Raw genomic sequence first — 20,714 nt, forward strand, 5'->3', positions numbered from 1 at the left:
ACAAATCAATTCCAGATTTTCCATCTAGAGAAAATAGTCACCCTCGGTATCCATGGGAGATTGGTTCCAGGACTTCCCACAGACACCAGAATCCAGAGATGCTCCAGTCTCTGATATAAAATGGCATAGTATTTGCATATAACATTCACATCCTCCCATGTATTTTAAATCATCTCTAGATGACTTATGATAGACCTAATACAATGTAAATGCTATGTAAATAGTCATATTGTTTCGGGAATAACAAGAAAAGAAAGCTGTTTATGTTCACTGTAGACATAATTGTTTTTCCAAATATTTTCAACCTACGGTTAGTTGAATTCATGGATGCAAAACCAACCCATGGATACAGAGGTTCGACTGTACACATAAATCTAAATATATGACTGATATTTTCTCAAAACATAGTTCTTTTCTGATCAAGATACGCCTAGAAGAATAATACTGCAGAATACAATGTCTTCCATCCTTGAGAACATAATGGCCTACTGAGCTAGAGCAACGGTACTATGACAAGACCTTTCAAAATACTTTAAAACACTATATTATACATATATCCATAAACACAAATATATACATACACACACAAGAAACTATAATTCTACACTTATGGACTCAATTTAGACTCAGTTGTTTCATTGTGCTGCTTAAAAAACTTCTGTTACAGTCTTTATGCCTCGTAAAGTTATGATCATTAATACTTGATATTTAACTTTCACATTTAAAAAGTCTGAGGAAGAACTACTACAGTAATACTTAAGGAAGCGTTCAAAGAATAAAAACTTTATCCAAAACTTTTCTAATAAATGCCTCAGAATAGCCCTTACATTCACATGGAAACCAGCTTGACAGGGAAAAAGAAGGAGCTAGCAAACTTTCAGGAGCATTTATAAAAGAGGAATTCTGCTTCTTGATCCAAAAAATCAAAAAAGATAAAACAAAAACATAAATAGAAAATAAAGAATGGATGTTCTAATTAAGAATCTTAGAAATGTGGGATTGGGCTATCCTTCGATATCAGCTCACCTAAACTGGGCATGTTAATGCAGCTGTAATACAGATGCCAATGATATGTGGATAAGGGAGGTGAGGAGTCTATCACAACTTCTGATTCCAAGCTGGTGCATTCAGAAGGGCTTTTAATTAGAAGTACAAAGTTCAAAGAGAAATGTTTAAAGCATTTTATCTAAACCTAATGGTACAGCCAAAAAGTGTGGCGGTGGGGGACGGGGGGGGTGCAACATGCTAAGAGGTAGCAGTCCAGTTGTAATCTGTAGGTAATTACACTGTCTGGACAGTTTAATCATCTTGACCTACAAAAACTAACTGGGGGAAAAAGACAACTCCCAAAGCACTGATAAGCAAATGTTCATCTCTACTAAGTATTCTTGGAGCCACAATAAACACATTGCACTACATAACATAAACCAAAATTCCCCTGAAAATCTCTTTAAATATCTCTCCAAATCTCTCCCAGAAACCCCACCTCCCCACAAAGGACCAGACATCTTTTTGGTTCTCCTTTCCTATCTATCTCTCAAATTTGTCCTCCTTCCCTCTATCCTTACTCCCTCTCTGCCCCTCTCTGAGCCTCTGCCTCCTTCAAGAATCTTCTGCTCCTTTCAAGGGTCTGCTTTCACTTGTCTGGAATATAGGTTTTGGCCTCTCAGGACTTCCCTAGTTTCATATTGCCGCAGATTACCCTGACAAACCTAAAAGTAGAACGGCAAATAGAAGACTCTTTCCTCTCAACAGATAGGAAAGGTATAATGTATATTTATTTTGGGGGGGGGGAGGGGGACAGGGTCTCACTCTGTCACCCAGACTGTACTGCAGTGGCACGATCTCAGCTCACCGCAACCTCCGCCTCCTGGGTTCAAGCGATTCTCCTGCCTCAGCCTCCTGAACAGCTGGGATTATAGGCGCGTGCCACCACACCCAGCTAATTTTTGTATTTTTAGTAGAGACAGGGTTTCACCATGTTGGCCAGGCTGGTCTGGAACTCCTGACCTCAAATGATCCACCCACCTCGGCCTCCCAAAGTGCTAGTATTACAGGCGTAAGCCACCAAGCCCAGCCATATATTTTATTTTTACTAACCCTTTGTGATTGATAGAGAAAAAACATATAAATCTTGTTCAGAATAGATTTAGATCAATAAGAATCCTTTTTAACACATACTTTAATTGTATATAAATTAATCCATGGTCTCCCATGAACCCCATCATGAGATTTTTCTCACATTACCCAGAAATAATACATCCAGAAACAGCTCACCTTTAATACAACTCAAGCACCTACAAGAAAATAAGCATTAATGAACACTTCTATCACAGGCATAGGTATGATGCACCATCCCAAAAAGAAAAGAGGAAAAAGAAAACTAAGTGAAGGCAGCGACTCTGTTAGGATATATCTTCTATGCTTGGTTTGTCCACTCAAACATAAGAAGCTTGACTACAGAAATCATCTTTTAACAGTATCTGATGGAGTACTTTAAGCATTCTAAGGGAAGATAAGATTAAAAATAATCAAACTCTAATAAAGAATGAGAACTATACTCAAGGTTAAGCATTACTATTAAATACATCTATATGTATATAATAGATTTGTATATTAATTTCTAATTCTTTTTTATTTTTAAAAATAATGAAAATCCTCAGGCAGTTGTGGTTTACAAGAGCATTCTCTGTTCTGGTCCAGAATTTTCTTGTTCTTACATTTATTGGAAACTATGGATCCTCTTCCATTTGGCCTATCACATCATATCCTGCTATCAAGGTCTTTACCACTAACTGCATCACAGTCTTACCCTCCAGCTACGTGATCTAACAAGTCAAGTCTATATTCTTCTTAAAAAACATTTTCTCCAATAAACTTGCTGTTAAACATCTGAGTTGAGTCATTTACCATGGAATGGGCAGAGTGCCTTGTAGTACCTCTCTCATCTATGCTATGAGTGAGCCCACACTGAGTGAGGGGAGCGTCTTAAGGATGCTCCTTTGAATGGAAACAGTAATTTCCAGAATGAATTAGAATTAAAGATCCAACACAGGCAAAAATGCATGTGGATGGTATATCAGGACTCTTAACAGCGGCAAAGAAAAAACTCGGAGCAGCTTCCATGGGAACCTGCATCACTTCGCACAGCGATGAGTCTAGGGGCAGGAATGCATTAAGCCAGAGAAGCAGCTCTGTGACATCAAGCATGGTACAACCTCTCACAATCACATCCAATGGCGGAAACAAAGTGGCTCTCCAACTCTGGATCCTTTCATGAGGGAGGGAAAACTTTCTCAAAAACTCCGAAGTGGAATTGCCCACCAGAGTGTAACGGACAAACCTGGATCACGTTCCCATGCCCTGGAAGTTAGAAAAATGTAAATCTGGTATTTTCCGCTTCTAAATACAACACTCGCTTAATAAAATTGTAATAATCCTTCCTAATTGCACAAATTCAGTTTTATTCTTGTGCCACCTAAATTCAAACTTAATAAGGTCTTAGAAATAACCTAGTTTGATTGGTGGCATTTTTTTTTTTAATTCTAAAAACCAACCTTATCTACGTTAGGTCTACTTTGAGGGTTAATACTTTCAGGGTTAAGTATTTTCAAACCATACACTGTTAGACATCAGTACTATTTTCCAAAAAATAATATTAATGCTTACCCAAAAAAGAGAATCTCAAAGCAATTCTAAGCCTAAAATCATAACAAAAGTATATCTTTTTTTATCCTGTATCCTTTTCATATCCTTTGTAGAACAATGTATATATGAACTTTGATTCTGTTCTTTTCAGAGTAACTTTTTCAACAGTCATTAATGTAAATAAAGTGGCATGACAAAGTCTGCACCCTAGAGTTAATAAAATGTGTTTCTACTTCCAGAGCAAAAATACTAATGACTGGTCAGCTTGAACTTTCTAGAATGTTAACCATTTGCCAAATTATTTAGAACCTTCCTAGGAAGAGCCATGATCCTCCACACACTAATTAAATGAGTCAATGCTGTAATCACACTTTAGATAACTAATCTATTTCAATCCTGATAATTTAATTACCTAATTCTGGTAAACAAATTTCAACCTTAGTCCAAAATGATTAGAGGATTAAAGTTGAAAATCAGTGAAATGCAAACTGAAATAGATCCACATAACAAAGTTCAAAACAGTTTGTTTCTTAAAATTATGTTTATTATCTCAAATTCAAGAATTAATATGAACTATCATGCCAAGGTTTTCTAAACCAGTTTTAACTGATGTCGTATCTCTTATAATTATATTAATGAATTCCCACTTGTTAGATGTACAATTCCCTAACAGGGTAGTCTCCACTGACTACACAAAACATGAACACTATCTACACTCACCTGTCTGTTATTTTTTTTCCATATCACATTTCACCTCCTATTACATATACATTTATGTGTTTCTGTTATGTACGTCCAGTGCTGCTTCATAGGACACAGTGATAGACTATCGTCACGCACCATCTCTAGTGCCTAAAATGCTGCCTGAACTGCAGTGGCGCGATCTCGGCTCATTGTAACCTCTGCCTTATGGGCTCAAGCAATCCTCCCACATCAGCCTCCTGAGTAGCTGGGACTACAGGCACATGCCACCACACCCAGCTAATTTTTATATCTTTTGTCAAGACAGGGCCTTACTACGTTGCCCAGGCTGGTCTCGAACTCCTGGGCTCAAGAGATCTGTCTCCCAAGGTGCTGGAATTACAGGCATGAGCCACCACACCTGGCCTTATAGACACTTAAAAAACAACAATTAAAAAAAGCCTTAGAAATGTGAACTTACAAATAGTAAATCTGTATTTTTACTGATGTACTTTTCTCTATATTTTAAATTATAGTATAATGATAGCAATAACAAGAACAATAAACAAATTACAGAGAAAAACAAACTAATGCTACCACCACTGCTACCACAAGAGGCAGTCACCAGTCATAAAATATGTTGTGTTCTAATCATGAAATAAACAATTTAATTTTGTTTTTATTATTATTATTATTATTTTAGAGACAAGGTCTCACTCTGTCAGCCAGGCTGGAGTACACTGATGTGATCAAAGTTCACTGCAGCCTCGAACTCCTGGGTTCAAGCAATCCTCCCACCTCAGCATCCCAAGTAGCCAGGACTATAGACTCTCATCACCACATCCAGCTAATTTATTTTTCTGGTTGAGACAAAGTCTCGCTATGTTATCCAGGCTGCTCTCAAACTCCTGGCCTCAAGAGATCCTCCCACCTTGACTTCTCAAATCACCATGCCTGCCCATTTAACTCTGATAATGAGTCCACTATGTAGGTATTCCCATTTTATAGTAAGGAAATTGAGAATCAAAGAGGTAAAATAAGATTTCCAAGGTCAAGCAGAGATACATAACCAGAGCTCCGACTCTTAAACCCCCAATACCAATTTGTGATATATAAGTATCATTAAAGGACAAAGGCAATTAGTATCAGTATCATAGTAGCAGGATACAGAGCCCATCTATATAAAGAGCTAAAAAAAAGGCCGGGTGCAGTGGCTCACGCCTGTAATCCCCGCACTTTGGGAGGCCGAGGCGGGCGGATCACGAGGTCAGGAGATCGAGACCATCCTGGCTAACACGGTGAAACCCCGTCTCTAATAAAAATACAAAAAAATTACCGGGCGTGGTGGCGGGCGCCTGTAGTCCCAGCTACTCTGGAGGCTGAAACAGGAGAATGGCGTGAACCCGGGAGGCGGAGCTTGCAGTGAGCCAAGATGGCGCCACTGCCCTCCAGCCTGGGCAACAGAGTGAGACTCCGTCTCAAAAGAAAAAAAAAAAAAAAAGCGCCGCTAAAAAAAGCACAGTACTCACAGTGATTTCTATACCTGAAGAGCAAGCTGCCAAAACATGAGACATGTTTAAAAATTAAACATCACTTGTGTCTTTCTTCCACAAGAAATGCCTCAGAGTCAATGACTGGTCTAGCGGATAAGTGGAAAGTATAAACAACTTATGTTCTTGTAACCTGAACTTAGGTTAAAATACACAAGGAAAACTAATGTGTTAAGCTACTTTTTCCTAATCCAATTCTGTTGTAAATTGAGCCAAAATCATTTTCCACTGTCTTTCTACTGATTGCTTCTTCATTGGCTTCCATTTTATATTTTCATCCAATCCATTTATTCACAATTTGCATATGACTAGTCAAGCTCATTTGTTTTCCATGAAATAAATGCAATTGATTCTGTGTGCCAGTCATGGTTTCTTAGACATTTAGTCATTACTTCCACCCAAGTATTTCATGTTTCTCTAGAAAATTGGCAGCTATGTAGAGGCCTAATGCTCCTTTCAATACCAGCATTTATAATTTGTTACAAGATAATTTTATTCATAGGGAGACTCACATTAAAGACACTTCTAAGCCACTATTATGTACCTTGATGTAGATAGAGTAAAATCGGTCTCACTTTTCTATAATGCAAATATCACTGATTTATAAATGACATTAAAAATCAATGACTATATTAATTCACTAACAAGGAAAGGTGACAGAGTAGGACCCCCCCCCCAGTGTTTCTTAGCAATGTAACTAGCTAAAAAACACAAGCAGCTTAAAAGTTTTAAGATGAGAAATATTTTTAAACAAATGTATAATACTTATGCCCTTAATTATACATTCAGAAGCCCTCTGATTACAGTTGCCCACAAACTTAAGCACGTCATTAGACAAATGTGTTGTTTTCCATATTAAAACATGTTCGGCAGTATTTTTCAACTTGACAGTTTTACTTACTGTCTTAGAAGCTGTATTAATGTACTGCATCACCATTTCTTTTTTGATACTGAAGTCCTTTTCCCGCAATGGTGCCTTTTTATCTTCATTTAAATTCATATCTTCCTGGAAAACACAATTAAAATGCCTTATTTTAGAATCTAAGTAGAGCAGCAATTCTACATGCACTACGAATGGAAAAATCAATAATTTGTGACTAAAGCAGCATTAATTGTTTTGGAATGATTTACGTGTAGTTCTGCCTGAAGGAAGGAGAGAGAAAAGAGGTGGAGAGGGAGAGAAGAAAGTATTCTAGATCATTTTAACAGGTAAAACACTTACCAAAAGAACTTTTAAAATTCACAGCAGGCAAATAAAATTATATTCATATCACTATAGATAATTAGACAGTTGCATCTTTCTGCCATTCATAAGGTCATTAGGATTCACAATTTCAATATATTTATTTATTTTTACAACAGCTGCACCTGAAGCTATCTTGCACTGCTTTGAAAGAGCTGCTCTGTGTGTCATAAAAATTAAAAAGTAAATAAACCAACCAATTTTCAGATTCTGATAGCCACAAGCACATATCAAATATCCAGTACTGATTCCAGCAAAAGACAAAGCACTTTATAGTTTTGTCTTTTCCCTACTCTTATCAAAAATGTTAACTAATTAATTCATTGAACGTTCTAAATTACATAAAAGTTGTACTTATAAAAACAGCTACCACCTAAAATCGAACATTTCTCAACAGCACCAACCAAAATAAGGGTTTAAGTAACCAAGATCTTGCTACAAGCTTAATTTTGACTAAAAATTCAAGTCAGGTATATATCCACATAAATACATGAATTGCTCTTAATTAACCTGCTGAAGTAAGAGGCTATTCTGGCAAAGGAAAGGGCGCCTGAGGTAAGACAGAAATGGCTAAAGGAGAAGGGCAGTTCAAATGAATTTCCTCGTGAACTTAGCCCTGAGTCATTTGTGATGTGCAATGTAAAATATCTGAATGTATATAAACTTCGTATCTACTCAGAATGGATCCATAAAATTCAGGACTTTGGATCACCTATGGAGCCTAGCAAGTTAAATTTCTTACAGATTTTATAAGGGTGCTACATTCATCAAACGCTGTAGTTTATGTCTTTAGCTGACTCAATTCTTGGCTACCAAACCCTTCGAGCACTTCAAAGTCAAAATTCCCTTCATTTTACCTTGATAGAAATATTTAAGATCTTAGAAGTTGTTCCATTTGACACTACGATAAAAGGTAGTAACTGGCAATGTCACTTTTGCTGTTCTAGTTAGAAACACAAACACCCTGTTATGTGAATAAGTGTTTGTTTTGTTTCGTTTTTTTCTCTAAGCTAGTGAGAGAAGGCTCAATAGGCCTTAATATGACAAAGGAAGCATTTTCAAAATTTTGGAAACTTATGGAAGCATGTTAGTTGTCACAATAATTGAGGTGATGCTACCAGCATTTACAGGGTTAGTATCACAGTTTGACCTGTACAGTAAAAACTACCTTGTGCCCCAGAGATTCACACACCTAAAAAAAGAGAGAGAGAAAGAATCATCCTTAACTAAGCCTAGACTCTAATTCAATGGAACTGTTGCAGGACAGGTGAGCCCCAAATTTGGGGCTTAGCCCAGTGGGGCTCATGGCTTCATCATAGAAAGAATTCAAAGGCAAGATGGTGGTGTTACACAGCAATCTTTTATCAAATGGTGCTGCTCCTTGCAGAGCAGGGCTAACTCATAGGCAGTGTGCCCAGAGTCAGCAAGGTATGGGCTCTTGGCAATTATAATTATACTCACTTAAACTCACTTAGCTATATGCAAATTAGGGTATGGGTCAATGTAAATTAAGGGGTGAGTTATTTAGAATTTTCTAGGAAAGGGGTGGTAACTTCTGGGCCATTGCCATGGCATTTGTAAATTGTCGTGGTGCTAGTGAGACTGTCTTATGCTAATTAATGAGGGCAGCTAGGGATTGCTTTTGTCCCATTTGCCACTTATTGATTTTTTTTTTTTTTTAATATTTTAGTCTGTCTGGACCAGTTTCTGTTTTGATCAGCAGGGTTGTAACTAGAAAACACGTTCTGCCAGTCTCCTATTCCAGAAATAGATGTAAAATGTAAAATTATTGCATATTAAATACTTTGTATTGCATAGTTTTACTTCACTGAATTTTCCAAGAATCAAACTATTCTGTAAATTATAGTTACACTCTGCTTTTTTTAAGCTTTACCAACAGTTGTGCTTCATTTCTGAAATGTAGGTATCCCAGGGAAATACTGTCTGTGGTATTTGAATCCCCAAAATAGCACAACTATATCAATCTACCAATCTACAATGCCACTGCTATACTCACAGAGGTATGAAGCAGAGATTCAAGAGTGTGAATTTACTATACCTTCTTGAGTAGTCATGGCCAATTGTTTAAATTGAAATACATTTTATTATATAGTAGAGTAAGACATATTGATTTTCTTAATTTATGAACATAGCTAACATTATCCACAAAGAATTTCACTGGAAGAAAGTAATGAGATAGTTAGGGGATCATTGTTATAAAACGTGGGGGAATCTGAGAGCACTGGAAAATTCTGTTTTAAATTATTCACTTTATTTTTATTTTCAGGCTAATGGCCAAATATTACCCAGTCTCTTTAGTAAATTAAAATATTTAATATATACAGAACACCAAAAAACAGAAAGCCCTTTAGTTATGGCTGAAATTGAAATAAAATTTCAAGGTGAGTAGTAGAATTTTTTTAAAAGGCCTCTGCTTTCTTTTTGGAAAGACAACTTCATGATCACACCAGTTCATACACAAAAGTGGTTGTGATGGTTATTTTTGAGGGTTGGTTAATTTTAGGTGTGATGGTTAATTTTAGGTTAGTCTTCTGGCTTAAAGTATACCCGCATAGCTGGTAAAGCATTATCTCTAGGTATGTCTTTCAGAAGAGATTGGCACTTGAATCAGTGGACTCTAAGTCAGTAAGGAAGATCCTCCCTCAGTGTGGGCGGGCACCATCTAATCAGCTGAAAGCCTGGATAGAACAAAAAGGCAGAAGAAAGGCTAAGTCTCCCTCTCTCTTCTGGAGATGAGACAAACTTCTTCTGCCCTTGGACATCAGAACTCCAGGTTCTTCAACCTTTGGGCCCTGGGACTTCCACCAGTGGCACTCTCCCTGGAGTTCTCAGGCCTTAAAGCCACCTCAGCCTCCAACTGAGTTACACCAACAACTTCCCTGGTTTTGAAACTTGGGACCTTAACTGAGCCATGCTGCTGACTTTCCTGGTTCTCCAGCTTGCAGATAGCATACTGTAGGACTTCTTGCCCTTTATAATCATGTGAGCCAGTTCTCCTAATAAATCCCCTCTCATATAGACAGGCAGACATCCTATTGGTTCTGTTTCTCTGGAGAACTCTGACTAGTACAGTGATACATCTGGAATTAAGGGAGAAACCCAAAGTTCTCCTAGCTGCTTCCTCTGGTTTATCCACCTCTTTTGCCTAAATATGGCACTCGCCTTCCTGACAAAAGTATGATGACAGTCCTAGTATAAAAAACAAAAAGGAAACAAATAATACTTGCTCTAATTTGGATGTTGTCCCATGTAAATCTCTATTTAAATTTGATCCCCAATATTGGAAGTAGGGCCTAGTGGGAGGTGTCTGGGTCATGGGTGCAGCTCCCTCATGAATAGATTAATGACCTTCCTGGGGTGGGGGCGATTGAGTTCTTGCCCTATTAATTCCCATGAGAGTAGGCTGTTTATAAGAGTTTGGAACCTCCCCACCACCTTGTCTCTTGCCTCCTCTCTCACCATGTGATCTCTGCACACACCAGCTCTTTCTTGCCTTTCATCATGAGTGGAAGATCCCTGAGGCCCTCGCCAAAAGCAGATGTTGGTCCCATGCTTCTTGTACAGCTTGCAGAACTGACAGCCAAATAAACCTCTTTTTTAAATTACTCAGCCTCAGGTATTCCTTTATGGCAACATAAAAATGGACTAAGACAATACTACAAAAGTTTGGAATCAATTACATAACACCCTAAACTTTTGTGGGATATCCACTAGGCATGTAACTTCATCTAACAGGTCATTCTCCATATGTCCAGGAGGAAATGGCATTTGAAAGAGTAAGAAAAGCTCTGCCCTTTAAAAAAGAAAAAAAAAAAGAGAGAGAGAGAGAGAAATAAGGGGGCAGTAGAGAGAAAATATGCATGATAGCATGAAGGGTACGGTATTATTAGAATATATTTTGAATTTCTATTTATGGAAAACAAGGCTGAAAGAAGAAAACTCCATGAGGCAGTGGCACTTAACTTCTGGGGGTCACGAAGTCCTTAGAAAATTTATTGGGAGCTTTTTTTCCTAAAAAACGCATATCCATATTTTATGTTGCAATTCCAGGAGGGTTAAGCATCTCCTAAGGCTATCTAAGAAACTAGACTTGGTGAAGGTCAGTGGGGGAGAAGTGAGCAAGTCATCATTTTTTATGTTTCTTAGTTTATATTTCCTCAAAATTATCATGTTGTATCCCCATTATCTAAGGTCAGGTTCCCTTAAAAGCAGAGCCTGAAACAGGGATTCAGGTGCAGGTGGGGCTGCTCTCAGGATAAGAAAGTAAAGGAGGTAAGACAGAAGAGGAAAAAAGACATACTAAAGGTGGCCTCTGGTGGATTCTCACTTCACCCTGAGATGCACCACAGTCAGGACAGCCTGGTAGCAGAAACCAGCCTCAACAACCTCAAGTTAGTCATCAGCTGCAGAATCCTAGTTCTGATGAGGGCAAATCTCTGGAGAAAGGGGCATCTATAAGCCATTAGAAGCCAACACTCATCACCTGGGGCATGGGTGCACCAGCCTGGTAAAAAGGAGCTGGGAGGGGGTACTAACAGTACCCACTATACCATCTGAAAATAATTTACTTGATATTAAAATAAGACTTCTTTCAAATTGAACAGAATAAATATAGAAACACATATAGCTGACCTTTAAAAAAAAAGGCAATATAAACTATTGTGTATTAACTCCTCCTTCCATTCAAACACAGGTCAGTAAAACATGCTGTTTTACTGTGCTACCACACTGCATAGGTACAAAATGACAATGCAGACACAGATTGTAAAACAGCTCTAAAATGGCCGTTTACCTCAATATATCAGCATGCTGATATATGTATGTATCTCATTAAATATCTATTATAGGTAAAATACTGAACAAGAAATACAAAGAAAACATAAATACATAAGGCTCAGTGAGTAATCTGAATGAGGTTAAAATTTCCATGGATATATGAAATAAATCTCTACCCTTTAAATGGAAAAATCTTATCAACTGGCTATTGGGCTGAATATATCTCATTCAAAAACATCATTTGCCAAGTCACCTATTCAAAATTTTAATCTCTCTGAAGAGCATATTATTGTTTTTGATTTTAAAGTTCTATTAATATGTTAGTAATATACATTATGAATTATCTCATTCATTGTACTCCTTAATATACAGATGCTCAACTTACAATGGGGTTATGTCCCAAAAAAGCCATTAAAAATTGAAATGCAGAAATGCAGTTAATACACCTAACCGACTGCATGTCACAGCTCAGCCCAGCCTCCCTTAAACATGCTCAGAACACTTACATTGGCCTACAGTTGGACAAAATAATCTAACACAAATGCTATTTTATAGTAACATTTTGAATACACAGATGCACATTTTGTAGACATGGTGGGATGTGAACACACAAAGCACAATATCCAAAAAATGCTGGGGACACAGTACAGTCAGTCGTTCAGCCTAATGATTGCATGGCTGACAGGCGAGCTGCAGTTCTCAGTTGCTGCCCCACATCACAAGAGAGTGTCAAACTGCATATAGCTAGCCCAGGAAAAAGATCAAAATTCAAAATTCAAAGTACAGTCTCTACCGAATGCATGTTGCTTTCACCACTGTAAAGTCGAAAAATTGTTAAATCGAACCGCTATATGTTGGGGACCACTTGAAACAGAGTTGCAACATCAAAAAAATAGTTTCCCTTTGGCCAATTACTTTCTAATTAAAATCTATACCTAAACAGAATCACTGTGCTTATCTCACTAGCACTAGGAACAGATTTCAGAAGTAGAATACTCGGAAAATTTTTTTTTCATTCTATACATGGGAACACAGCTATGTCATCCAAAAAGACTAGAATTAAAAAGACCAAATTAATGTGGTACCAGAAAGTAAGGGAAGGAAGGAAGGAAGGAAGGAAGGAAGGAAGGAAGGAAGGAAGGAAGGAAGGAAGGAAGGAAAAAGAAAAGAAAGAAGGCCAGCCAAAAGGACATGAGCCAAACTGCAAGAGCTGTTAAGTGGCCAAAACTAGAACAATTTTAAAAATAAAATGATAGTATTAGATTATAACCTAAAAAGCAAAATAAATTGAGGAGATACTTTAAGACTGTGCAGATATCCTTTTTCTCCTTCATTATAGAGGGAAAATACTAACTTTAGAAGCGAAGAAGCTGGCAGATGCCACCTTAACAAAGTTGTCCAGGCTAACACCACAAATAATAGGACATACTGATATTTCGAACCTCCAGCTATGATATAATGAGAAGGGTGATCACCTCTGTGGTATTTATCCCAAAATATATCTCAATCTAATCACAAGGAAAAAAAAGTCAGGCAAACCCAAATTGAGAGCACCCTACAAAATAACTAACCATAACTCTTCAAAAGTATCAAGGTCATAAAAGATAAGGAACTGTCATTGGAGGAGACATGACAAATAAATGCAAGATGTAATCCTGGATTAGATCCTGGAAGAATAAAAAAAGGACATGGGTGGGAAAACTGGCAAAATCTGAAGCAAGTCTGTAGTTTAGTTAGCAATATTGTCTCAGTATTCAATTCTTAGTTTTAATAATTGTACTAATGTTATATAAGATGTAAACATTAGAGGTAGTTCGGTGAAAGGTATACAAGAATTCTCTATACTATTTTTGCAATTCTTCTATAAGTCTAAAATTATTTCAAAATAAAGAGTTATTTTAAAAGACTAAATTGAAATATTTTAATAGAACTTTTTATAAATAACTTGGGATAAAAAAAGAAAAACAGAACATCATTATTAAAAAAAAAAAAGATTTTTTTATATCCCCTAAATAAAAAGAAGAGGTTTGTAGAATATTCGACTATAGCAAATACACACTGAATTGAGGGAGGAAAGGAGACTAAGGTAACCACAATCAAGACAAATCCAAGGGTCCTGAGAGGAAGGGTTAAGTAGGTCAGACATAGGTAACAGAATTCCATTCAAAACACAAACTTCTCCAACTGTTTACATTTCCCCCTATTTTCATTCCAAACCTGCTCTATGCACTGACCTTCTCCCCCATTCTCCCAGAACCATTTTACAAAGACCTCTAGTACTCCTGTAATCTTAAACTACGGTCAAATTCTTGAGCCAGGCACTGTGCTAAACATGTATAAGCATTACTTAATTAATCCTCAGTAATTTGAGGTAGGTCCTCTTTATTGAGGAGAGAGCTGAGGTTTAGGAAAATTCTGTAAGTTGACCATGGTTCTTTAACTTAGATTTAAACTCTGTTCTATCTTATCTCCCTCATTCTTATTTCCATATTATTTATCTATGTTATCATCTAAAGTCCGATTTCCTTGGGGCTAGTAACATCTGACTGAACACTTCCACTGCCATCAACTTTGGTTGATTCCTCTGACACTCCACACCTTGCTATCACCCATAATGGCCCTAAAGCAAGCTTGTCCAGCTTGCACCCAGGACGGTTCTGAATGTAGCCCAACATAAATTCAAACACTTTCTTAAACCACCATGAGATAGTTTTGTGAATTTTTTTTTTTTTTTTTTTTAGCTCGTCAGCTATCAAAAGTGTTAGTGTATTTTAGTTGTGGTCCAAGACAAGTCTTCTTCCAGTGTGGCCCAGGGAAGCCAAAAGATTGGGCACCCCTGCCCTAGAGTGTCCTTGGCTTCCTCGCCAATGCAACCTTCACTTCCACTGTTCTCAGCTACAGTCCTAATGACCACACCTGGACCTTTTCGTTATCTAAAAGGTCTCCACCACAGTCATCATCAGAATCTCCATAATCCTTATCTCTGACCTCAATCTTCCATCTTGCCACTTCTCCCACCCCCAAACCACCTTTTTCTTGGCCCCAATAAAAACCTCCAGTTTCTTGACCCTTCCATTTTCTTCCAATGCAGGCCACTGTTGATTTATCAATTCTTACAACATTTATGGCAAATCCTACTAGTCTCTCTCTTTTCACATTTCATACGGTACTTATTTCAAACCTTAGCTATTTTCAGGAACTATGAAACTACTACTTCTGCCTATCACTCTCAGTAAATAAATTTCAATTCCCTATATGAAAAGAAAGCTATAATTCCATTTCCTGCTGTTTTACCATTTTATTTGCACACTACTATCTTTCCCTACCCAATCAATGCATTTATCCAAAGACATTCCTGTTCATTTATGCTCGAGATCCCCTTTCCTCCCACCTCAAGAAAGGGCATTACACATCTATTATCCTCTTCTATTTTATTTCACTAAATTCTCTCAGTTGGTTGAGTATCAATATATAAGCAAGTTAATCTTTAATGGATTAAAATTTAAAAAACTTCCCTCAACTCTGGCTCTTTATATGTAACTCTTTTCTCCCTCACCGATAACATTTAATAGAAATATTTCTATACTTGCTGCCTCTTTCACCGTGCATGGAACACAGTGGTCACTTTTTAAATATTTGCTAAATAAAGAAGACATCAGAAAAGTTCTCAAATAGAATTTGCTCATCGTATTTTAGGACAAACATATGAGATGCAGGTAAGCTTCTGGGAGATGGAACTGAAGCTGGAGATCATACAGCCCCAGACTAGAACACTGAGCAATTGCTGTTCCTAAGAAGGTTCTCAAGAATCTTCAGATAACAGTTACGGGAATGAGTTCCAACTCTGGAGGTAGAAATCTTCAGGTCGTGGCACTGACACAAAAATGGCCAAGCTAAAATCCATCACTTTTTCAGGGAACACTAGCAGAACCACACTAAACCTCAGTGACCTAGAACCGAGTCAATATAACGACTGACCCCTGCCAAGTAGTACCTGGTTGAGGAATGAATGGGGTCAAGGTCCCTTCCAGACTCACTTCATCATCCGTTCCAAACTTCCAAACTTGTGACCTTGTGTGGTGCTGTGTCCATCCAGAATGAAAGCATACACCTATTCTGTAACTTGCGCAAGGACACCGAATTAGTCAGCAGCAGCCCTGATATTCCCAAAGATATTCCCAAAGAGTCTTCCTACAAGTTGCATGGGGCCAGAAGTTCCCACACACCAGCAAATTGCCAGTTTGCTACTGTTTTTAGGGACCCTAACTCCCTACTAGACTGATTTTTTAAAAATAGTACCAAATAAATATTTTTCACATTTTATTGGCAAAACTGAGGTGGGGGGGAAATATGTAATTTAGTACCTGTGCACACACATGCAACTCGTTGTAGCACTAAGGCACAATCAAGCAGAGAACAGCAATGAGAGAGTGGACATTTTTCCAACTGAATTACACACGTTAGACTCAATATTTTCATTCATGGCTGTGGATTTTACAAGACAGCATGCTCATTAAATTTACATACATCAAGTTGAGTGGGACAGTTAACACCACAGAGAGTCAGATTAAATTTAAAATGATTGACTATTTGCAGAATTAAGTGAATATATACAAGCACCAAGTTGCTGAAGATGGTCAGGTGGAAGGATATTCAACCAAAAAGGAAAAACACTACAGACAGGCAGAGCATGACTAGCATTACAAAATGGATACGGGAAATACAGTATTACAATGAACCAATAAGCATAATATTGGAAGATAAAAATTAGAAGCACTGCAATAGCAAAACCAAACATTTATTCCTATTAAGTCAACAGCAATCATCTAATTTCAATAACATTATGTTTTGTTTTAGGGGTTAAAGCCAACATAATTATTCTTGGTAGCAGTCTCTGTTTTGCTAGCATTATGTTATTAAAGCCACAAATTGGTTAAGCATCTTAAGAGGTCCAAAATGATCCCCTAATTCCCTCTCTTGCGACAGAGCTCAACATCATACAAGCACAATTTTATCCAGAGTTCTGCTAAAAGTGTAATTTTGTTCTTAACTACATTTGAATTCATCTTTGACATCACACAATATCAAATGGTCAAGCTTTTCATTACACAAAGGTTTTTACTACCATGAATGGCTTAGTGCCAAATAAAAAAAAAGAAGATTTCATGACCTCATTCAAGGTCATTATACACTGTTGAATAGGGCAGACTAAATGAATCTTATCTAGTTCTGCAATTTAATAAATTTTACTGGTTTAGACATAATTAGAAACTAAAAGATAAATACTACCAAGAACCTGGAACTTAGAATTAACTTTATTACTACTTTTCTATATTCAAGATGTCTATAAATAACATTGAAGCTATAAAATAGCTTAAAACAGCTATAAAATCTTTTGCCTATCAGCTTTACTATGTCCTTATATAAACCTTTAAATAATCATTTTTAACATAAATGTGATTATTTAAAAGTTATATTTTTTGGTTTTACCAATAGTGGGGTTGAATTTCCACTGTACTATCCAGTAAACACTGGATTACTCAATTCCCATTAAAATTAAAAGAAAGTCAGATGGCTAGCTCATTAATAGAACAGCAGCCAAAGAATGACATTTACCCAGAGATTGATAATGAACTCATAAACACTATTTTTTGGCCAAATATTCTAACCGGAGAATATGAGAAGAGTGTAAACCATCTTAATTGAAAAACAAATTTCAGTTTATCCTAATGCAGTATAAAGGAACACACACACACACACACACACACACACACATACATGACAAGAAAAAAAGAAATTTAAATATCACTTTTCTTTCATATACTGTAAATTTTAGCAGAACAGACAAGAAGTGAGCTGAATATTCAGAAAGCTGCACAACTCTGATTTATTCTGGAATGTAACCTTGCCAGAATTGTTCAAGTGTATGCATAAGCACCTACAATCACAAACAACTGCTGTGTAATCCTGCAGATAAGAACACCGCGGTGGCTCAAGCCTGTAATCCCAGCACTTTGGGAGGCCGAGGCGGGCGGATCACGAGGTCAGGAGATCGAGACCATCCTGGCTAACACGGTGAAACCCCGTCTCTACTAAAAATACAAAAAATTAGCTGGGCGTGGTGGCGGGCGCCTGTAATCCCAGCTACTCGGGAGGCTGGGGCAGGAGAATGGCGTGAACCCGAGAGGTGGAGCTTGCAGTGAGCCGAGATCGCGCCAGTGCACTCCAGCCTGGGGGACAGAGAAAGACTCTGTCTCAAAAAAAAGAACACCGCCAGTGACTGGCCAGGCGCGGTGGCTCAGGCCAGTAATCCCAGCACTCTGGGAGGCCAAGGCAGGTGGTTCACGAGGTCAGGAGATGGAGACCATTCTGGCTAACACAGTGAAACCCCATCTCTGCTAAAAATACAAAAAAAATAGCCAGGAGTGGTGGTGGGCGCCTGTAGTCCCAGCTACTCGGGAGGCTGGGGCAGGAGAATGGCGTGAACCCAGGAGGCGGAGCTTGCACTGAGCTGAGATCGCGCCACTATATTGCATCCAGCCTGGGCCACAGAGGGAGACTCCATATCAAAAAAAAAAAAAAAAAAAAAAAAAAAAAAAAAAAAAACTGCCAGTGATGAAAAAGGATTTCCATTCATATATTTGTTTTTCAACTTTTCTAAGTAAATGACAATTTCTTCATAAATTTACATAAAGGATAAAATGGTCATTTGACTTAAGACACAACTTTTTTCTTAAGGCCAACTTTTCTACAGAAGAAAATATGACTGAGAAAAGGCCTTCACAGGTATACACAAATAATTGCCTGCACAGCTCCTAATTGGCGAAACAGCATGCTGAAATATTACGATAACATTTACCCCTTTAAAATTCCTCCCTCTAACCATTTTATTGGTGCTACAAAATCCCACCAGGCAAAATCCAATACACCTAAATCATTTATTTTCTCATTTCTCTGGATCTAAAAGAAACAACTAAACATTGACATTATCCCCCTGACAAACACAACCCATGACTCAACTTGATAATTGCCTTGAACTACTATACTTCTCTCCCTCTTCCTCTTCATACTTGGATTATTATTTGGATTGCTTTTAAACCACCTTTCCCTGAATTTTTCAATTTCTACCCAACGGAGAGGGAAAAGAGTGACAAGTAATACATCAGAACAAAGCATTCCCACAGAACCTCTCTCATTTTATCTAGTCAAGCCTTAATATACTTTTTTAGTTTGTAAGAAATAGAAAAAGTTCACGATATAGGAAAGTAGATTTATAAAGAATACTAATACTTGAAACAAGCTGCTGGTAGGAATCTGTAGCAGTCAATAAACACTTAAGAGAATTAACACAAAGGGGTCTTTATTGGTTTTTCTTTTCATTCAGACTCCTGGTTGACCCTTAAGATATTCCTTGCACACTCAATACAATAGGCATTCATTTATTTGACCAAAGTAATAGCTATGCATAAATCTTTAACACCAAGAATTAAAGAGAATAAAGAAAGAAAATTGTCATTAGTATGTACCCTAAGAGTGGCAATATGGAATAAGCTTAGCAAGATGAACCCTCCCCACCTCTATACTGAAAATATCAAAAGAACATGGTTACATCTGATTTTTATCGGTTCACTTGCGCTCTTCTTTTCTCCTCTGGAAAAACGGCTCTTAGATATTAAGGTTTATTATACAGTTGTGGTGACTAAGACAACAGACATAAATGCAGAACTAGACAAACCAACTGATGGACAAAAATCAAACCTCAGAAACAAACCCACATGTGCAAAAACTTGATCTATAACATTAGAGATATTACAAATCATAAAAAAGAATGAACTATTCAAATAAATGCTGCTGGAAAAACTATGTGGAAAAAAATTGGATCCACAGCTCACATCAGGCATAGAGATATATATTTCTAATAATTTTAAATGAAAATATGAGAATAGGTTTATGATGTCAGGATAGATTTCTTCAATAATATACAAAAAGGACAAACCATAAAACGTTTGATAAATCTGACCACAATTTTACATTTTTATACTTCAGCTCCCCTTTCCCCCTAACAAAAGTAAAAAGACAAGACTCGGACTAGGACAAGATACTTGCAACACATATAAACTGAACACATGAGTATTATTCTGGCTATATGGGAAATTCTACAAATCAATATGAACAAGATGGAAATCTCAAACAACAAAATGGGCAAAAATATAAACAGAAAATTCACAGAAGAGTAAAGCAAAGGGCCAATAAGCATGTGAAAAGACGTTCGGACACATTTATAATCAGAAAAATATAAATCCTTTAGTATGAGATATCCTGTTTACATTTGTTTACTTGCAAAACTTAAAAAGTCTAATACTAATGCAAACAGGGATGTTCTACAAATTAACCAGCCTGCCATCTTCAAAACTTTCAAATTCATAAAATACAAGGAAACACAGGAACTATTCCAGACTGAAGAAGATTTTAAAAACATAACTGAATGCAACATATGATTCTGAACTAGATTCTTTTGCTATAAAGAGCATATTGGTACTATTGGTAAAACTTTAATAGTGTCTGAGGTAGAAATTGATCAGTGTTAACTTTCTGATTTTGGTGGCTATATTGTGGTTATATAGAAGGAAGTCCTTACTTGTAGAAAATATACACTGAAGTATTAGAGGATTATGGGGCATTGAATCAGCAATTTACCATCAAATATCTCAGAAGAAAAAAGGTTTTGTTCCGTACAACTGTATTCTTATACAGAGAAAAAAAAAAAGGAAACTTTCTTTAGTGTACAGGAGCAA

At 37.2% G+C, this 20,714-nt stretch overlaps 1 protein-coding gene across 4 annotated transcripts in view; it reads right to left on the reverse strand.

Annotated features, from left to right (window-relative positions):
* Window positions 1–20,714, reverse strand: part of DIAPH3 (diaphanous related formin 3) — a 502,965-nt gene that overhangs the window by 424,489 nt on the left and 57,762 nt on the right. For all 4 annotated transcript variants that reach the window (XM_032150983.2, XM_058437956.1, XM_058437951.1 and 1 more), the window contains one exon: window positions 6,781–6,885. In XM_032150983.2, coding sequence (XP_032006874.1) covers window positions 6,781–6,885 — 105 coding nt within the window. The remainder of the gene's footprint in view (window positions 1–6,780; window positions 6,886–20,714) is intronic.

The sequence above is a fragment of the Hylobates moloch genome, unplaced genomic scaffold (assembly GCF_009828535.3).
Source record: "Hylobates moloch isolate HMO894 unplaced genomic scaffold, HMol_V3 SCAFFOLD_4, whole genome shotgun sequence".
Classification (NCBI taxonomy): Eukaryota; Metazoa; Chordata; class Mammalia; order Primates; family Hylobatidae; genus Hylobates; species Hylobates moloch.